The 21,914-nt window shown below is 34.1% G+C and overlaps 2 protein-coding genes and 1 long non-coding RNA gene across 3 annotated transcripts; 1 reads left to right on the top strand and 2 right to left on the bottom strand.

The window, feature by feature from the left end:
* Positions 1-3,118: 3,118 nt before the first annotated feature.
* Positions 3,119-4,787, bottom strand: LOC139429147 (ionotropic receptor 75a-like). Its single transcript, XM_071194638.1, has 3 exons — positions 3,767-4,787; positions 3,438-3,712; positions 3,119-3,385 (listed from the first exon to the last, which is right to left on the bottom strand). Exons 1-3 carry the CDS (start codon positions 4,478-4,480, stop codon positions 3,172-3,174), a joined length of 1,203 nt encoding a protein of 400 aa, XP_071050739.1. The 5' UTR covers positions 4,481-4,787; the 3' UTR covers positions 3,119-3,171.
* A 4,036-nt stretch (positions 4,788-8,823) lies between these two features.
* Positions 8,824-19,452, bottom strand: LOC111423999 (ionotropic receptor 75a-like). The gene is made up of 5 exons (XM_071201604.1): positions 18,965-19,452; positions 18,727-18,905; positions 9,630-10,153; positions 9,305-9,576; positions 8,824-9,113 (listed from the first exon to the last, which is right to left on the bottom strand). Exons 1-5 carry the CDS (start codon positions 19,036-19,038, stop codon positions 8,834-8,836), a joined length of 1,329 nt encoding a protein of 442 aa, XP_071057705.1. The 5' UTR covers positions 19,039-19,452; the 3' UTR covers positions 8,824-8,833.
* LOC139432794 (uncharacterized) lies at positions 11,014-12,179 on the top strand. The gene is made up of 4 exons (XR_011642464.1): positions 11,014-11,103; positions 11,157-11,468; positions 11,522-11,833; positions 11,886-12,179. It is a non-coding gene; the product is annotated as an uncharacterized lncRNA (long non-coding RNA).
* Positions 19,453-21,914: the final 2,462 nt, after the last annotated feature.

Raw genomic sequence — 21,914 nt, 5'->3', positions numbered from 1 at the left:
AAAGGCGCCAGGGGAAGATGGCATCCAGAACGAGGCATGGTTGGAAGCATCAAGGGTGGTGAGAGTGAAGTTGTTGGAGGGGATGAATAGCGTATGGAGGGGGGGGGTTCCGGAGGGATGGAAAGTGGGGGTAATTTGCCCAGTATATAAAAAGGGTAATAAGGGAAGGGTAGAGAGCTACAGAGGAATTAACCTACTAGACTCGGCATACAAGATATACACGAAGATACTGCTGAGAAGACTGGAGGAGGAGATGGAGTTGGGGGGAATTTTGCCGGATGGGCAGGAAGGGAAGAGGAGCAATCGACAACGTGTACGTGTTGAAGCATCTGGCAGATAGAGAGCTGGATAAGAAGGGAGGGAAATTGTACGCCCTGTTTATAGATTTGAAGGCGGCTTTTGATAAGGTGGATAGGGGAAAGTTGTGGGAGGAGATGGAGAGGAGGGGGATCACGGAACACCTAATTGCGAGAGTGAAGGAAATATACATGGAGACTATGGCTAGGATAAAAGTGGGAGATAAGCTGAGCGACGTGTTTTGGACGAGGTAGAAAGGTGCATATGTTAGCATACGCGGATGACATCGTGGTCATGGCGAGAGAAGCGGCGGAGATGAAAGATATGATAAAGACATTGGAAAGATATTTTAGGGGGAAGGGGCTGGAAGTGAATGTGGGGAAGACAAGGATGATGAAGTTTTGTAAGGGGGGGAGAAAAAGAACAGAAAACTGGAGATGGGAGGGAAAAGAGATCGGGGAGGTTAGGGAGTATACTTACTTGGGGTATGTGTTCAGGGAGGACAACAGGGAGGGGTCGCATGTGATAGCTATGGCAAAAAAGGCGAATAAGGTGATGGGACAAGTATGGGGTTGGGGGAAGAGAGTCTTTGGAAGGAATGTGGTAGCGAGGAAGATTATGTTTGAAGGTCTGGTTAGCAGTGTGATGATGTATGGAGCAGAGGTATGGGGATGGAGAGAGCAGACAATGCTGGAGGACGTGCAAGCTAGATACTGGAGATGGGTGCTTGGGGTGGCGAGAGAAACACCGGGGTATATAGTGAGGGAAGAGGTAAAGGTGGATAAAGTCAGAGTGGAGGGGGGCAGGAGAGCAGTGAAATATGAAAAAAGAATAGAAGGGAGGCCAAACTGCGGGATCTTGGGGGAGTGTTGGAGGGAAATTAGAGAGGGAAAGATCAAATATGGGAAAGGAGACAGAGACAACTATTATAGACGAGCGGGCTACTTGGTAACTGAGATAAATAGTAGACGAAGGGTGGGTAGGGAGATGTGGAGGGAGTTGAGAGATAGGGACCGAGATGTGCAGAGACAGGAAAGAAGGACACAAATAAAAGAGGGGAGGTGTAACGAAAGGGGAGAGGGGAAACGATGAATGAGAATGGTTGTGGGGGTGAGGAGACAAAGGGATGGATGAGGGGAGGATTGGGCCGAGGAGCCGAGGGTATGGAAATGGAGGAAGAGGGTGGAGGGTGAAAATAATATACTAATGACATATATTATATTAGGATGTATTAAAGGGAAAATTGTAATTATCAAAAACAATAAATGCTTATTAATTAATTAAATAAAAGTGTTCTCTTTCCGATGAACCAACCCGTTTTGAAAAATAGTTTTTAGTTTTTGAGAAAACAATATTTGAAGTTTTGATAAAATTTTCGATGTGGCAATTTTCATCGATAATTTTCAAAATTCGCTATAAAATTAATTTCTTGAAGGATCTTTGTGGGAGTATCACCAATTATTAATTAAAGTATCCTCTTTTTAATGCAAAAAGCAGTTTCGAAAAATTACTTTCAGTTTTTGAGAAATAAATTTTTGAAATGATCGACAATTTTTTCAAATTTTCCATTTTCGCCGATTAAGTTTTAAAAATTCGTATAAAATCCAGTTCTTGGAATATGAGTATGAAAATGTCCCAAAATGTTAATAAAAGTGTCCTCTTTCCAACGAACCAATACGTTTTGGAAAATAACTTTTAGTTTTTGAGAAAACAATATTTGAAGTTTTAATAAAATTTTCGATGTGGCAATTTTCATCGATAATTCGCAAAATTCGCTATAAAATTAATTTCTTGAAGGATCCTTGTGGAAATATCACCAATTATTAATTAAAGTATCCTCTTTTTAATGCAACAAGCCGTTTTGAAAAATCGCTTTTAGTTCTTGAGAAATAAATTTGTGAAATAAACGAAAATTTTCTCGAATTTTGTACTTTTCGCCGATTAAGTTTTAAAAATTCATATAAAATCAATTTCTTGGAATATGAGTATGAAAATTTCCCAAAGTGTTAATAAAAGTGTCCTCTTTCCAATGAACCAATACGTTTTGGAAAATAACTTTTAGTTTTTGAGAAAACAATATTTGAAGTTTTGATAAAATTTTCGATGTTTTTCGATAATTTTCAAAATTCGCTATAAAATTCATTTCTTGAAGGATCCTTGTGGAAATATCACCAATTATTAATTAAAGTATCCTCTTTTTAATGCAAAAAGCCGTTTTGAAAAATCACTTTCAGTTCTTGAGAAAAAATTTTTGAAATGATCAAAATTTTTTTCTAATTTTGCAATTTTCGCTGATTAAGTTTTAAAAATTCGTATAAAATCCACTTCTTGGAATATGACTATGAAAATTTCGCAAAGTGTTAATAAAAGTGTCCTCTTTCCAATAAACCAACACGTTTTGAAAAATAACTTTTAGTTTTTGAGAAAACAATATTTGAAGTTTTGATAAAATTTTCGATGTTTTTCGATAATTTTCAAAATTCGCTATAAAATTAATTTCTTGAAGGATCCTTGTGGAAATATCACCCATTATTAATTAAAGTATCCTCTTTTTAATGCAAAAAGCCGTTTTGAAAAATCAATTTCAGTTCTTGAGAAATAAATTTTTGAAATGATCAAAAATTTTTTCCAATTTTTCAATTTTCGCCGATTAAGTTTTAAAAATTCGTATAAAATCCACTTCTTGGAATATGACTATGAAAATTTCCCAAAGTGTTAATAAAAGTATCCTCTTTCCAATGAACCAACCCGTTTTGAAAAATAACTTTTAGTTTTTGAAAAAGCAATATTTGAAATTTCATAATGAATTACAGAAGTGAACATTTATTCTCAACTTTCGTGATACATAAAGTGCCAAAACCATTAATATACTTATTATATAAATGTTTGTTTTTTAAAAATAATCAACTCAAATCCTAATAAAACTAAACTAATAACACAACCAATTGCAAAGATATAAAATGCGAAATAACATTCTGTGAGACCAACATTGGCGAAAGTACTTCCTCCTCCTTGACACTCCGGTTTCTTCAAGTACAATATTTTATACTCGCGATCATGAATACCTGTTTCTTCCACTTTTCTTAAGCTATAAACAATTTTGTTACCATCAAAATGTTCGTTAAATCGTTTCTAATTACCCAATTTTAATTAATTCCCTGTAAGACGAATTTCTTGCAGCCGTTAAATATGGTAAACTAATCGTCCAAACATATAGTTCCCGTAATGAACATTTTTCATTTTCTTGAAACGTTCGTCGAATAATGGTGTAAGCTGCTGATGGTTCCATGTGAAAAGCAAAAAATTCTTCTCGTACTTTTTTAATTCCAGCTTCAGCGTCCATTAGATGTTTAAATTTTCCTTGAGGAGCAATTTTCTTCTCGTAAATAGCTTTTCTAATTGGTTCGGTAAGATTCTAAAAGTAATCCAATTTTAAATTAATTTAATTTTTAAATTAACAATTTTTTACCCGAAAAAATGTAGGCATATATGTAACATTTTCAACGCCCAATTCAATTTTTGAATACAAAAAGGCTTCGATTGAATTAACAGTTTCACTGCTTGATTGGAGCATTGCCACAATAGTACCCGAATATGCCGTGTATAAAAACATTAGAGCAATAAAAGAGATTAACATTGTAAGACGTCCCGAAACGCTCCTTGGTTCTGCTTCGGTTCCTTGTTGACAAACTCCGCCGAAAGTTAAAACTGACACGTCCGAAAAATATGGTAGCAAAATATTCGATGTTGGTTGTAAACTTTCTAAAAATTCTTCATCTTTATATTCCCACTTGATGATTACGTACATTGTTACACATATCATTAGTATTAACCCGCAGCTTGCGGCCCAAACTGAATGTCGGAATGGTAATATAAAAACGTTTGAGACAACCGATAAAGAGGGCGCTCTGTAAATGAAACAAGTTGAGTGCGAAGAAGCAGCTGAAACGTAATCGACCACTCCGATTCTATTCCATAGAATAAAAGCTGAGCTACCACCGATATCTGATCGACCACTTTGCAAATCGCCAATCATACCGGAAAAAAGACCGGTTGTTTCGTTGTAATCTCCCCACGTGGTGGTTACTGTGGTATTTCCGATAGAATTTATTGCAATTAATGCGTTATTCCATTTACGAAATTGAACTTTGAGCTCAGTGTCAATGTGTCTGTTTCTAAACATAAGAAACAATTACAATTAAAAATCACTAACTACTAACACATCAACCACACAGGATTTTCAGTGCCATGAATATTTCTGATTGATGTGATATTGATCATTGAGCTTCGGCCGCAATTATATTAGAAAGCATTATAGCAATTATAAAGCAGAAACCACTCGCGGCCGAGTCGTTACAATATGGAGAGCAATTTCAGGTTCATATAATCTTAATCACTCAATATCAACTGCAACCGACCTCATTCGAGGCGCCATAACATAATTTAGTCGCACGTCTCTCAAGATGGCTAAACCCGAATGATTCTAATTCTAGATCTTATGTTAGTTCTAGTGATACTGCTAATCCAATACTAGAACTAACACAAGACCTAGAATCATTCTGGTTTATCCGTCTTGAGAGACGTGCGGCTAAACCCAAATGATTCTAGTTCTAGATCTAGTGTTAGTTCTAGTGATAATGCTAGTGTAAAACTAAAACTAATACTAGACCTAGAAGTAGACTCATTTGGGTTTAGCAGCACGTCTTTCAAGACGGCTAAATCTAAAGGATTCTAGTTCTACATCCTATGTTAGTTTTAGTGATACTGCTAATCCGATACTAGAACTAACGCAAGACCTAGAACTAGAATCATTTGGGTTTAGCCGCACGTCTCTCAAGACGGCTAAACCCGAATGATTCTGGTTCTAGGTCTTGTGTTAGTTCTAGTGATAATGCTAGTGTAAAACTAAAACTAATACTAGATCTAGAAATAGACAATTTGGGTTTAGCAGCACGTCTCTCAAGACGGCTAAATCTAAAGGATTCTAGTTCTACATCTTATGTTAGTTTTAGTGATACTGCTAATCCGATACTAGAACTAACACAAGACCTAGAACTAGAATCATTTGGGTTTAGCCGCACGTCTCTAAAGACGGCTAAACCCAAATGAGTCTAGTTCTAGGTTTAGTGTTAATTTTAGTTTTACACTACCACTATCACTAGAACTAACACTAGATCTAGAACTAGAATCATTTGGGTTTAGCCGCACGTCTCTCAAGACGGCAAAACCCGAATGATTCTAGTTCTAGGTCTTGTGTTAGTTCTGGTGATAATGCTAGTGTAAAACTAAAATTAATACTAGACCTAGAAGTAGACTCATTTGGGTGTAGCAGCACGTCTTTCAAGACGGCTAAATCTAAATGATTCTAGTTCTACATCCTATGTTAGTTTTAGTGATACTGTTAATCCGATACTAGAACTAACACAAGACCTAGAACTAGAATCATTTGGGTTTAGCCGCACGTCTCTAAAGACGGCTAAACCCAAATGAGTCTAGTTCTAGGTCTAGTGTTAGTTTTAGTTTTACACTACCAATATCACTAGAACTAACACTAGATCTAGAACTAGAATCATTTGGGCTTAGCCGCACGTCTCTAAAGACGGCTAAACCCAAATGAGTCTAGTTCTAGCTCTATTGTTAGTTTTAGTTTTACACTACCACTATCACTAGAACTAACACTAGATCTAGAACTAGAATCATTTGGGTTTAGCCGCACGTCTCTCAAGACGGCTAAACCCGAATGATTCTAGTTCTAGGTCTTGTGTTAGTTCTAGTGATAATGCTAGTGTAAAACTAAAACTAATACTAGACCTAGAAGTAGACTCATTTGGGTTTAGCAGCACGTCTCTCAAGACGGCTAAATCTAAATGATTCTAGTTCTACATCCTATGTTAGTTTTAGTGATACTGCTAATCCGATACTAGAACTAACACAAGACCTAGAACTAGAATCATTTGGGTTTAGCCGCACGTCTCTAAAGACGGCTAAACCCAAATGAGTCTAGTTCTAGGTCTAGTGTTAGTTTTAGTTTTACACTACCAATATCACTAGAACTAACACTAGATCTAGAACTAGAATCATTTGGGCTTAGCCGCACGTCTCTAAAGACGGCTAAACCCAAATGAGTCTAGTTCTAGCTCTATTGTTAGTTTTAGTTTTACACTACCACTATCACTAGAACTAACACTAGACCAAGAACTAGAATCATTTGGGTTTAGCCGCACGTCTCTCAAGACGGCTAAACCCGAATGATTCTAGTTCTAGGTCTTGTGTTAGTTTTAGTGATAATGCTAGTGTAAACCTAAAACTAATACTAGACCTAGAAGTAGACTCATTTGGGTTTAGCAGCACGTCTCTCAAGACGGCTAAATCTAAATGATTCTAGTTCTACATCCTATGTTAGTTTTAGTGATACTGCTAATCCGATACTAGAACTAACACGAGACCTAGAACTAGAATCAATTGGGTTTAGCCGCACGTCTCTAAAGACGGCTAAACCCAAATGAGTCTAGTTCTAGGTCTAGTGCTAGTTTTAGTTTTACACTACCGCTATTACTAGAACTAACACTAGATCTAGAACTAGAATCATTTGAGTTTAGCCGCACGTCTCTCAAGACGGCTAAATCTAAATGATTCTAGTTCTACATCTTATGTCAGTTTTAGTGATACTGCTAATCCGATACTAGAACTAACACAAGACCTAGAACTAGAGTCATTTGGGTTTAGCCGCACGTCTCTAAAGACGGCTAAACCCAAATGAGTCTAGTTCTAGGTCTAGTGCTAGTTTTAGTTTTACACTACCGCTATCACTAGAACTAACACTAGATATAGAACTAGAATCATTTGAGTTTAGCCGCACGTCTCTCAAGACGGCTAAACCCGAATGATTCTAGTTCTAGGTCTTGTGTTAGTTTTAGTTTTACACTACCACTATCACTAGAACTAACACTAGATCTAGAACTAGAATCATTTGGGTTTAGCCATTCGCCTCTCAAGATGGCTAAACCCGAATGATTCTAATTCTAGATCTTATGTTAGTTCTAGTGATACTGCTAATCCAATACTAGAACTAACACAAGACCTGGAACTAGAATCATTTGGGTTTAGCCGCACGTCTCTAAAGACGGCTAAACCCAAATGAGTCTAGTTCTAGGTCTAGTGTTAGTTTTAGTTTCACACTACCACTATCACTAGAACTAACACTAGATCTAGAACTAGAATCATTTGGGTTTAGCCGCACGTCTCTCAAGACGGCTAAATCTAAATGATTCTAGTTCTACATCTTATGTTAGTTTTAGTGATACTGCGAATGCAATACTAGAACTAACACTAGACCGAGAACTAGAAACATTCGGAATTAGCAGCACGTCTTTCAGGACGGCTAAACACGAATGATTCTAGTTTTAGGTCATGTGTTAGTTCTAGTGATAGTGTTAGTGTAAAACTAGAACTAACACTAGACGTAGAAAGTATCGTCTAAAGACGCACGGCCAAACCCTAATGTTTCTAAACGAATTTAATTAATTTGGGTACCTATTATTCCATAACCCCCTCAATAATTGATTATTATCTTCAACATATCTATGTGTCATTAACGAACTGTTCATAACTAATCCATTTAAATTAGATCGATTTTTCGCCCAACTTAATTCGTTATAATACAAAAATCCACTACTCCATTCGCCAACGTCATTTTTGATGAAGTCATCGTCATATTTAGTCCGTTTATACAACGCTTTTAAAATGTAACGACCAGATTTTTCCTCGGCGATGTAAAACCGACTATCTAATAAAATGTTTAAATATTGTGGTATTGTTATTTGATTCCCGATGACTAGCCAACGGTAAGGGGATCTTAAAAAACGGTTATTAACCTAAAAGAATATGTAAAAGAGTACATAATTGGTTGAACTAAACCTAGAACTAGATACATTCTGGTTTAGCCATCTTGAGACGTATGGCTAACTCGAATGTTGCTAGTTTTTGTAAATTTACAATGTGTAGGAGTGATGTGTAGTTGTTACATTTTGTATCTAAAATAAAAAAATAATAATTGTCGCCTCCGTGAGGTAATAACACATCTTTGATGCTTCTAAAAGAAATTTGAAGATTTTTTAGATTGTTGGCCATTTCTATTTTGTAAGCTAAAATAATTAATTTCAATGATTTATTAATTTCGAAAAATATAAAATAAATCTTACAAATTTCCCAACAAACGAACGCAAATACCTTTATTGGTGGTTGTTCAAATTGGAGGAAATCTTTAATAAAATTTATCCGATTTTTATCGTAACATTCCGTCGTGTAAACAAGAGACACAAAAACGAGTACTTTCAACGAATGCATTTTGAAAAAGAGACGAAATGTTAACCTATTTTTATTTAAATAGTCTGTTAGAGAATGGGAAAAAGTTAATGTGGATTTATTTTCTCAATTTCTGATATTGAGAGTTTAGAAAATTGTTTGATTGATATCTAGTTGTAATCGATTTTTTTATTTTAATGCAATTTGCTTTTAAAGTTCGTGTTTATTTATTTTAAATTTGATTCAATTTTTCAATAACATTTTGATTAACGTAATTTTGAACACTTTTCCAAGTAGTAATTAATTCTTGTTGTTTCTTATTAATAACCATCTCGAGAATTAACAACATTAAAGCAGTCCCAATTCCTATTGCAAATATGACGAAAGCATAATAAGAATCCTTTAACCCAACGCTACCAAAACTACTCTCCGACGTATGACAAACTGGTTTTGAAACGTAAAGTTTTCTGATTTCCCGATTTTGAATTCCACTTTCAAACGCTTTCCTAAATCTATTAAAATATAACTTGAATTTTTATTTTTAATTATTTAAGGCCCACTTTTACCACCACCTGATAAATTTATCCGATAGATAAATCCAGTTCTTAGCCAATGAGAGCGCTTAAAACCGCCGTAACCATGGCAACTATCCTCTAGATAGTTTATCAGGAGGATGGTAAAAGTGGGCCTAAGTAAACCTTACCCGTATTTAACAAGCTTCTTATAAGAGGACTTTTTTGCCATAGTAATCCAAGTATCTCCGAAATTTATGTATGGCACACCTCTCAAACTGCATTTTTCATGTTCAAGAAAAGTTTCCGAGACAACTTTATATGCGCGCGAATTTTCAACATAAAAACCATAAAATTCTTCTCGCACTTTCTTCATACCCGCATCAATATCCAAAAAATTTGGGGAAGATCCTTTTGGTTCAATTTTCGTGTCATAAAGTTGTTTTCTTACACCATAACTTAACTAACAATTGATTCAAATCAACTACTTACCGATTAAAATTATTAAAATAATACTTTAAAATAATGATTATAAGGCATTAACTCCATACCCAACTGAATCCTTGAGTTAAGCAAATCATCAATGGTGTTAATACTATCGCTGGTTGATTGTAGTAAAGCAACAATATTAGCGGAATAGGACGTGTATAAAAATAAGAAAATTAATAACGATACCAAAGCGGAAATTCTTCCCGCTACGCTTTTCGGCTCAACTTTGCAGCCTTGCTGACAAATTGCGCCTAAACTAAAAACGAAGGATTCGATAAAACTCGGAAGCAAAACGTCCGATTTTCCCTCGAAAGTGATTTTAAAATCATCTTCGCTCCACTCCCATTTTGAAATTATATACATCACCGTACAAATTAAAATGGACAGAAAAAAACTCGCCATCCAAACTTGTTTGGTAAACGGTAATGTTAAAACATTACTAACAGATGATAATGGTGGGGCTCGAAACATAAAACTTGCTTTTGATTTATATATTGGTGCGATATAGTCTGCGAATTCTATTCTATCAATTGTAGTAAATGCTCCAGTACCTAAAATAAAATTCCAATTAAAGTTACATCTAATTAACATTAAAATGTGTTCCATTTCGGACAGTAGCTCTTTTATTCTCATTCTATAATAACAATTTTATAGGAAAACCGTCAGTGCCAAAAAGAGTGTGATGTATATCTTAAATTAAAGCTAAAAACAATGGGCTTTGTTATAAACCATTTGCAGAAAAGAAAGCTTAAATACAAATCTATCAATTTGGGTAATGTTAAAAAAAATCGAAATTTAAATAAATCATAACGACCTTATTTTAAGGAGTTGGAAAATGATTTATATCTTCATTTAAAGTTAAGAGATTCTATTTTTGTATAATGTATAGAAATAACGAGGTTTGATGTAAAACATTTCCAGAAAAAGATCTTTTAATAAACCCCGTTGTTTCTGCAATGCCAAAGAAAAGTGGAAATTAAAAAAATCGCATTGACCTTATTTTAAGGAGTTAGAATGTGATATATATCTTAAATTAAAGCTAAAACACTGCATTTTATGATAATGTCGATAAATAATGGGGTTTGTTATCAACAATTTGCAGAAAAGAAGGCGTAAATAGAAATCTATCAATTTGGGTAATGTCAAAAAAAAATCTAAATTTAAATAAATCATAACGACCTTATTTTAAGGAGTTGAAAAGTGATTTATATCTTCATTTAAAGTTAAGATATTCTATTTTTGTATAATGTACAGAAATAACGGGGTTTGATGTAAATAATTTCCAGAAAAAGATCTTTTAATAAAACCCGTTGTTTCTGCAATGCCAAATAAAAGTGGAAATTAATAAAATCGCATTTACCTTATTTTAAGGAGTTAGAATGTGATGTATATCTTAAATTAAAGTAAAAACACTGCATTTTATGATAATGTCGATAAATAATGAGGTTTGTAGTCAACAATTTGCAGAAAAGAAGGCGTAAATAGAAATCTACCAATTTGGGTAATGTCAAAAAAAATCGAAATTTAAATAAATCATAACGACCTTATTTTAAGGAGTTGGAAAGTGATTTATATCTTCATTTAAAGTTAAGAGATTCTAATTTTGTATAATGTACAGAAATAACGTGGTTTGATGTAAATAATTTCCAGGAAAAGATTCTTTTAGAAAAACCCGTTGATTCTGCAATGCCAAAGAAAAGTGGAAATTAAAAAAATCGCATTGACCTTATTTTAAGGAATTAGAATGTGATGTATATCTTAAATTAAAGCTAAAACACTGCATTTTATGATAATGTCGATAAATAATGGGGTTTGTTATCAACAATTTGCAGAAAAGAAGGCGTAAATAGAAATCTATCAATTTGGGTAATGTCAAAAAAAATCGAAATTTAAATAAATCATAACGACCTTATTTTAAGGAGTTGGAAAGTGATTTATATCTTCATTTAAAGTTAAGAGATTCTATTTTTGTATAATGTACAGAAATAACGTGGTTTGATGTAAATAATTTCCAGAAAAAGATTCTTTTAGGAAAACCCGTTGTTTCTGCAATGCCAAAGAAAAGTGGAAATTAAAAAAATCGCATTGACCTTATTTTAAGGAGTTAGAATGTGATGTATATCTTAAATTAAAGCTAAAACACTGCATTTTATGATAATGTCGATAAATAATGGGGTTTGTAGTCAACAATTTGCAAAAAAGGACTCTTGAATAGAAATCTATCAATTTGGGTAATGCCAAAAAAATCTAAATTTAAATAAATCATAACGACCTTATTTTAAGGAGTTGGAAAATGATTTATATCTTCATTTAAAGTTAAGAGATTCCATTTTTGGATAATGTACAGAAATAATGGGGTTTGATGTAAACAATTTCCAGAAAAAGATTTTTTTAGGAAAACCCGTTGTTTCTGCAATGCCAAAGAAAAGTGGAAATTAAAAAAATCGCATTGTCTTTATTTTAAGGAGTTAGAATGTGATGTATATCTTAAATTAAAGCTAAAACACAGCATTTTATGATAATGTCGATAAATAATGGGGTTTGTAATCAACAATTTGCAAAAAAGGACTCTTCAATAGAAATCTATCAATTTGGGTAATGCCAAAAAAAGTCTAAATTTAAATAAATCATAACAACCTTATTTTAAGGAGTTGGAAAGTGATTTCTATCTTCATTTAAAGTTAAGAGATTCCATTTTTGTATAATGTATAGAAATAACGAGATTTGATGTAAACAATTTCCAGAGTAAGATTTTTTTAGGAAAATCCGACGTTTCTCCAATGCTAAAAAAATCTTAATTAAAAAAATCGCATTGAACTTACACTGTTGGAAATAATTCACGAGCACACTCTGTATAATCTGAACGCGTGTGTCTAACGCAATAAAATTTGGTATGTAAGTAGTACTAAAGTAGTGTAACTTACTCTTACATGGAGAGCGGCACAACTCTGCTGGGAGGAGAAACATCAATAGCGAGAGTATCCCCCGTGAGCTTCGCGTACCATCGCTACACGACGTGGCATGGAGTCTATAAGTCGCTGTATTGTAGCAAGAGGGATGGCCAACCATGCCACCTCAACTCGCCTCCATAGCTCCTCAACGATAGCCGAGGAAGCCGGATAACGTAGAAGTCTCCGACCAGTCATTTCCCAAACATGTTTGATCGGATTCAGATGCGGAAACCGAGCTAGCCATGGAAGCATTCGTATACGGCGCTCTTCCACAAAGGTCTGTACAACACGCCCGATGTGCTGTTATACGTTGTCGTGCATGTATAGCAGACCTGGGAGCCGCCGAACGTTGGGGAGCACAACGGACCGTAGCACCTCATCTACGTATCGTTGACCCGTCATGGTCTGCTATACACGCAGCAGACGTGTACGTCCACCATGTGTAATAGCACCCCAAACCATAATGCTCGGTTGTCGGCATTCTTGCACGCACTGCTCGAGTAGACGATCACCACGTCTCCGACGAACTAAAATTCGCGCATCACCGGTGCTCAATTCGAATCTTGATTCGTCGGAAAACAAAATGTCCCTCTACTCGGCAACCTACTTATGCCTAGCGTTGACCCACTCGTGACGTATGCTGCGGTGCTCGGATGTTACTGGGATCCGCTGTTTCGCACGACGCACGCGCAGTCCACTATCTACCAAACGCCGCCGTACAGTTCGCGTAGTGAGTGCGCCTTACCCTGCCGGTGGCCAAACAGCTCCAAGTTGCCTTGAGGAGGACTCACACGACGCTAAAGCGCTGAGCACAAGAGTGCGATCCTCGTGTGCTGGGGTCACGCAGGGCCCTCCCGGCCGCGGCTGAAGGCAAGGTTTATATATTAAAGGTTGTCTAAGTTCCTATGCTGCAATACTTTGATTTTAGGTTGTGGGCGAGGGGCAAGAGCAAGAGTGTCGTGACGTAAGCGATCACGGATTGCGCACGCAACCTCATGGCCATGTGGTGCTCCATGCCTTTGTTTAATTTGAATTGCTTGGCGGTATTATTTTCCACATGTGACGTAATGCGCAGTATGGTTGCGTACGAACCTAGGCAACCTCTTATATATAAACCTTGGGCTGAAGGTACCTATGTCCTACCTCAGACCATTCTCGCCATGCCCGTTGCACTGCCGATAACGACCGGTCGAGACGACGCGCAATTTGACGGAACGATACACCCTCAATGTGCAAACCCTCAAACATTCCTCGCTTAAGTAACGCGATCGCCCATCCATTGCGCACAGAGTACGATAACAATGTGGTTCCTCACACCACACTAAAAACGACCGGTATTTTCCATCCACTTCGGTCTCCATAACGACGGAATGTTCCACTTGGAAGAGCGGCTCAGTCAACACTGCCGCGACGGAACAACTCGAAACTCGATGAATAAACTCGTCTACAGTAAACCTTTGTGCTCCGCAAATATCATGGATTTATCTTCACGCGTTCAGATTATATAGGGTGTGCTCGTGAATTATGTCCAACAGTGTATTTTAACCTTCCGGCGGGCGCGCTTGTGTACAAAGTACACACAATTGTGTTTAAGGGGTAGAATGACGTAATTTCCGGAGAAATAAACCTTTCTTTAGCAGGTATTGCTTTAGAGTTAATTTGTCTTTTGAAGGCTACGTTTGAAAATTTTTTGAGAGGCTTTAGAAATTACAAAAAAAATAAATTAGTGAGATTAAGTGAGTTTGTGTACAAAATACACGTACGCGCCTGTTCGTGTTAAGGTAGGTTAATATTTTGAAATCTTTATTTTTAAAACACGAAATTAACGCTGAAAACTTAGGATTTATTTAGTTAATTTTTACCTGAATGATCTCTTTATTTTTATTCAGAATGTCAGGAAATGATAATTTGAGAGATGGCTTGTTAGATTTTTTGGAAGAGGAACCTAAGGAAAGTATCGACGATAGCGATATATCCGATGAAGAAGAAGAAATTGTGCAAAGTGAACATGATAGTGACTCAGAGCAGAGCGCCAATGAAACAGAGGAAGCACACACAAGAAGTGGTGACTTTTTTCTAGGAAGAGGAAAACCGAAAGTAATAAAAAGGACAAGTTCTACCTGGACTAACAACAAAAACACGGAACATTACCGACGAAATAAGTGCATTTCAAGCAATTATTACTCCAAACATAATCAACGATATTGTCCGATATACAAATAAATACATCGCACCCAAACGTAATACGATTTCATATTCGAGGGAACGAGACTGCCAAAATACAACAATTTGCGAAATATTAGCTTTATTTGGAACTCTTTTCTTGATTGGTACGAAGAAAGGATCTCATGTAAACGTGATGGATCTGTGGAATAGTGATGGCACCGGCATTCAAATTCTCCGAGCAGTAATGGGTTCCAAGCGATTTTTATTTCTGTTGAGAAGTCTTCGTTTTGATGATAAATCAACAAGGAATGAAAGGAAGAAAACGGATAAGTTGGCTCCAATCAGATCAATCCTTGATTCCTTTGTCAATAATTGTAAAAACAGTTATAACGTTAGCGAATATGTAACCATTGACGAAATGTTGCACTCGTTTAGAGGTAGATGTAGTTTTGTGCAATATATACCAAGCAAACCTGCTAAATACGGTATAAAAATTTTTGCCATTTATTGTGGGCAACAACCAAATGGAATTTATAAAGTTTCCAATTCACCCATCGACATTGTGAAACGGTTAATAACACCAATTGAAAATTCTGGAAAATTGGTATAGTAGCTTAACCTTAGCTATATATCTTCTAGAAAAAAAAATTACATTCATCGGAACATTACGTAAAAACAAACGTGAAATTCCTCCGGAGTTTTTGCCAAATAAAAATCGTCAACCTCAATCATCTTTATTTGGCTTTCAACAAGATCTGCATTAGTCTCTTATGTCCCAAGAAAAAACAAAGCCGTTATATTATTATCAACGATGCACAACTTACCGAAAGTTGACGAAGAATCTCATAAACCCGAAATAATTTTAAGTTATAATTAAACAAAAAGAGCAGTAGATACGGTTGATAAGATGTGCGCTGCCTACTCTATTTCAAGGGTCACTAGAGTATTTTACAAAACATTCTACGGGAAATCAGTGTCGTCGAAGAATTTTCTTAAGTAATTTAGCAATTACTTTAATGAAAGAGCAACTAATTATGAGAGCTCAAATAATTTCGCTGCCAAAGGATATTCGAGCGTTTTTGCAAATATCCTACATGGGCGCTGAGTGCGGGACGTCGGAAACACAACCAACTCAATCTAAAAAACGAGGGAGGTGTAAATTGTGTACAAATACAAATACTACACAAAAATGTTGTAAATGTAAGCAATTCATATGTAAAAAACACTCAAAAACTATGATAACTTGCTCGACTTGTGAAATGCATTCAGACTCTGACTCATAATTGATTTATTAGTTGTTCATTATGTTATTATGTTATTGTAAACACATAAAATATAACAATAAAGTGTCGTGTATTCTCTGTATTGTTTTTTTTTTGTGAATTAACATGTAAATTTCCCCCAAAAGAAGAAATTTTCCTATGTGTACATTGTACAGGTGTCCCAATTTCGATGTCCGCATAGGCTATCACCGAAACTAAAAGAGATAGAAAAAAAGTAGCTTACATGTCATGATCTCGTTTTTCGAGAAAATGCTAATGCCGAAAACTCCGAACAGCTATCGTCTTTTGTTTTCGCCCTATCGGCAAAAACTGAAAATTTTGCGAATACGACATTCGCAAATATCTCACTTATTATCAAAGATGGAGTATTATAAATAAAACATTATATGGGCTACTTTTTACGAAGAATTCAGTGGCGTAGGTAGAATTTTTTTCCCATCTTTTATTTTCGAGATTTTAGACGTAACTTTATTTTTTTAAATGGAAACCATAGTTGGCTATGACCTAAAATAATTTGTTATTTCCTTCTGATAACAAATATGTATAGTTTGTAGGGTATATTTCTTATGGTTATTGAATAATTAACAAAAATTCATTTTGTTCCATCTAAATCTAATGTATGTATTTAAAAGTTAATGTTGCTATGGTAATAACCATACATACTATGATGGAACATAATGAATCAAATAATTGCCAAAGTTTGTATTTAAAAATTCGATATCAACTCTGGCATTATGTGCTGGCATTATGCACCAGCGTGTTAAGTGTCAAAGTATAACAAAACTGAATAAAACTTTACAATGAATTTCGAAAATTATGAAAAATGTAACATGATGGAATGCTATATGTTATCAGATAAGAATGCGACGTTAGCCGCGGAATTTTATTTCACAAGATATCCAGAAAGAAGACAACCGCACGTAAGAACCTTCAGCCGGTTAGCAGAAAATTTAATGGATATTTGGTCCTTCCCCAAACCACATACAAAAACATACCAAAATGACCTGCAAGAGAAATTGCAACAAGACGTCTCACCCAAAAGCCGCTGCTCCCGAATATGAAAGAAAAATAAGTATAAACCATACAAAGCGGGGCTAACTCATTATTTACCTGCCGGAGATGTCAATCTAAGATTAAAATTTTGTAGATGATATTTAGAAAAATTAAATAATCTGCTGTTTGTTCAAAACGTCATCTGGACCGATGAAGTCTCTGAGTGTTCAAAGATGATTGGGGTTCAATGTATGGTGTGCCTTTTTAGATAATAGAGTTTTGGCATATAGTATCTACCATAAAAACTTAAACTCAGGGAAATACCTCAATATATTAAGGCAGCACATTGAGCCTTTAGTCGACAATTTGCCACTAAATATGTCTCAAATGATATATTTTCAATATAACGGAGCACAAGCACATAATGCCAGAGTTGTTAGTGAATTTTTAAATACTACTACAAACTCAAGGACAATAAAATCTAACAGGACTGCTACATCCATTGTTGTGACAGCCTACCCGCAAACTACGTCACACCATTTTCCACGCCCAGCTGTTGTTATGGTCTATGCGTTTGCTGTGTGTTTTTAGAGGTTATATCCTAGACGTATTCATATTAGTTTTGAAGTTTTATGTTTTTAGAGGTATTAATGTCTATCATATAACCTCTAAAAACATAGACAGTTATCTACTAGGCGTGGCAAATAGTGTGACGTAGAGTGCAGGCAACCAACCCATAGTCGACTACAAAAATACAATGGATGTAGCAGTCCTGTTAGATTCTACTGTCCTTGCTACAAACTTTGCCAATAATTGGAAACAATGCTTTCATGGTATGGTTATCACCATAACAACATTAAGTTTTAAATACATACAATAGTTTTAGAAAGAACAAAAAAAATTGATACATTATATTCCATCATAGTATGTATGGTTATCACCATAGCAACGTTAACTTTTAAATACATACATTAGATTTAGATGGAACAAAATGAATTTTTGTTAATTATTCAATAACTATAAGAAATATACCCCACAAACTATATATATTTGTTATCAGAAGAAAATAGCAAATTATTTTAAGTCATAGCCAACTATGGTTTCCATTTAAAAAAATAAAGTTACGTCTAAAATCTCGAAAATAAAAGATGGGAATAAAATTCTACCTACGCCACTGAATTCTTCGTAAAAAGTTGCCCATATAATGTTTTATTTATAATACACCATCTTTGATAATAAGTGAAATATTCGCGATTGTCGTTTTTGCAAAATTTTCAGTTTTTGCTGATAGGGCGAAAACAAAAGACGATAGCTGTTCGGAGTTTTCGGCATTAGCATTTTCTCGAAAAACGAGATCATGACATATAAGCTACTTTTTTTCTATCTCTTTTAGTTTCGGAGATCGAAATTGGGACACCCTGTACACTACGCGCCTGCTCGTGTAATAAAAATAGGCGCGCCTGCCGAAAGGTTAAGGAATTAAAATGTGATATATATCTTAAATTAAAGCTAAAGCACTCTATTTTCTGTTAATGTGGAGAAATAATGAGGTGTGTTATAAACAATTTGTAGAAAAAGAGTTTTATATGCAAATCTGTCACCATGCATCATATCAGAATAAATCGAAATTTAAATGAAGTAAAAAATGATAACTAAAAATTGACCACTATATTTACTAAACATAAATTTCTTATGTTTATTTATAATATTATTTATTTATTAATTTCTTACCTCCTAATTCCACTTTGTGCCTTTGTACATCACCAACCATACCATCGTATAAACCAGTACTAGCATTTCTAAATCCCCATGAATTTCTCACTAAATAATTTCCTGTAGCATTCATTGAATGAAGAATTGTGTGGCTTAAAATATAACTTATTTTTGATTGAACATCAATATGGTTATTTCTACAACAATAAAATATTAAAAAATTAATTAATAACTTAATGAAATCAAATTATTTTACCGGTAATCCCACATATGTTTCCACGTATCTTTATGTGTTATAACACAAGAAACGTTCACAATTGTTTGATACATGTTATAACGATCTCTGATTAAATTAATATCCTTAAAAAATAAATTATTTTTGTCCCATCTACCTAAATGATTCTCTATATAAGTAGTGCTTGTTTTAGAAACTTTATAAATCGCCTTTACATCAATTACATAATTATTCTTAGCGTCTTCTTGAAATGATTTTGTTATTAAATAAAATCGACTATCAATCAAAATGTTTAAATCAACCGAAATATCGTTTTTATTCCCAATAAAGATCCAACGAAACGGATACGAGAATAGATTTGAAATTTGAGCTTGTTTTAAAACATTTTCAAAACCCAAACAATTCGAATCTAACACAAACGTTTGTTCTTGTCTAGTTTGAAGAATATTAATGGGTGAATTAATCGTTTTAAAAGAGATTAGGTGTTTATTTGATGTTTTTAAGAAATTTTTTCGAAATTCTACAATGTTTATTAAAATATAGCGATAAAAAAAAACATTTAATAATCTTACCAATATCATAACAACCAAAGAAATGAAGTTTTATTGGTACAATTTGTGCATTTAAAAAATCTTTTAAAAAATCGGCATCTAAATGTGATTGCGTTGTGTTTATTAAATTTATAATTATAAAAAGGTAAACATTTTTAAACATGATGTGGCTCTGATTCAACGAAATTTGAACTAATTATCTTTTGAAAGAAAATTCTGCTATTTAAACGTTTTGAAACTATTTAAATTTTAACTATCCTAAAATTACGAGAAGAAAATTTAAAGCTCCTAACTTAGAATTTTCTTTTCACATAAAAGTAAAAAAAATATTTTAAATAATTTATAACGTTCCAATTTCGCCTTTGAAAGACAAAAAGAAATATTCAAATCTGAACTGTCATGGTATAATTGAGTGATGTAGGAGAATAATCGAAGGTCGTCTTCGTATTAAAGCAATAGGCAGAAACCTGTGGTTACATAAATATTGAACGCATGACACAAGGAACAATCTCTTTATTGACTGGTATACGCTTCGTCATTATTTATTATTTACCATTGGATTTACTTTACGAATTCACGTCATGTTACGAGGTCATGGTTTAATAAAATTTTTTCCAGGAACTCAAATTTAATGCCAGACTAGTTCTTGCGTATTATTTCTCTAATTCTATGGTTATGTTGATAACCGTATACAGTGAATTTAACTTAAAATGCAATATATAAAAATATATTTACATAGAAATTTATCCCACATAAAATGTAACATGTAAGATTGTTTCTAGTTCTAGGTCTAGTGTTAGTTCTAGTTTTGAATGTTATTTAGGGTTAGATTGTGGTATATTTTTGTAATTTCGCAACTACGGTTACTGCATACATACAGGGTGCCCATTATGTATGGAATATAGTATATATCTTTGTAGATATCAACTTTATAGCAAAACATTTTATACAAAACTCGTTTAATATTTTATTTAATAAGACTGCATTCAATTATTTTTAATTCAGAAAACAAATGAATAACGAGTAATACTTAAATTTTTTTAAATGGCAATGTATTCTTTCTTTAGGCTCATTTGATAGAGATTACTTTTCTCTTTACGATGGCGTAAAATTTTTGTATCCTTACATCAGAAAATTTTTGAGAAAAATGGAAAAATTGTTTATTAATAAAAATTAATAACATTAATCTAGATATCCGAGATCGTCAAGTACCTCGAATTATTACTGTAAATTAAATTTAAATACAAAATAAAACAAATAAACGAAAAATTAGTGTACATCTCCAATAATTCGAGGTACTTCGAGACGATTTCGGATATCTAGATTAATGTTATTAGGTAAATTTTCTTAATAAACAATTTTTACATTTTTTCAAAAATTTTCTGATATGAGGGTGCTAAAATTTTACGTTATCGTAAAGAGAAAAAAAATCTCTATCAAATGAACTTAACGAAAGGGTACATTGCCATTTAAAAAACTTCAAGTGTTATTCGTTGCTCATTTGTTTTCTGAAATAAAAACAATTGAATGCTGTCTTATTATGGCAAATAAAATATTAAACAACTTTTGTATAAAATGTTTTTTTATAAAGTTGATACCTACCAAGATATATACTATATTCCATACATAATGGGCACCCTGTATATCTATTGCGAGTTATATGAAATTCCCGGTATATAGTCGGACCATTTTTGGAAGAATATAGAACGAAATGACCAATGTATAATCTTAGGAAGATTAGGAATAATTATTTTTTTCTGGTACTTTCAATATCTTATAGTTTTTATATCATAAACTAGAAACGTTAAGGTTCAATTTAACATATACAGGTGTCCCGTTAAGCGTACGGAGCGGCTGTATCTCTAGAACGGTAAGGCCTAGAGGTTTGGGAAAAAAATCTTTATGAGCAAACTGACCAAGAGAAATAGCTGGGGGCGTAATTGCCATTGAGAAACATAAAATTGCCGCTATAACGATGAGCTATAATTTTGACAACATCATTTAATAGCTTTGATAATACCGCATCGCTTTTGTTTTGCGATATTTCTCATATCTGTCATAATAAGGGAGGGGGAGGCCAATGCGTTTTCATATGTTTACATTTTAATATCTCCTGGACCATTCAACCGATTTGAATATTTTTGGTGTTATTTGAAAGAGCATTTTATGCTCTTTGTAAAGATATTTTCAATAAGACCGTTCGCTTTAAAACAAATAAGCTAGAGGGCGTTATCTGCTGCGATTACATATTTTTGTGATTTTTGAAGAAAAATTAAATGGAACGATACTATTTACTTCACAGATTCTTAGTCACCTTAAAATTTGCTAAATTTTAGTGAAAACCGCATCTCGATATCGCCACCCGTTCTCGAATTATAGAAGAAAATGTTAAAAACTCGAGTGCCATCAATCGGATCCAG

Source organism: Onthophagus taurus, chromosome 2 (genome assembly GCF_036711975.1).
Source record: "Onthophagus taurus isolate NC chromosome 2, IU_Otau_3.0, whole genome shotgun sequence".
NCBI classification, from domain to species: domain Eukaryota; kingdom Metazoa; phylum Arthropoda; class Insecta; order Coleoptera; family Scarabaeidae; genus Onthophagus; species Onthophagus taurus.
Note: the sequence above shows the minus strand (reverse complement) of the source record. Positions and strands in the feature narration are given on the sequence as shown.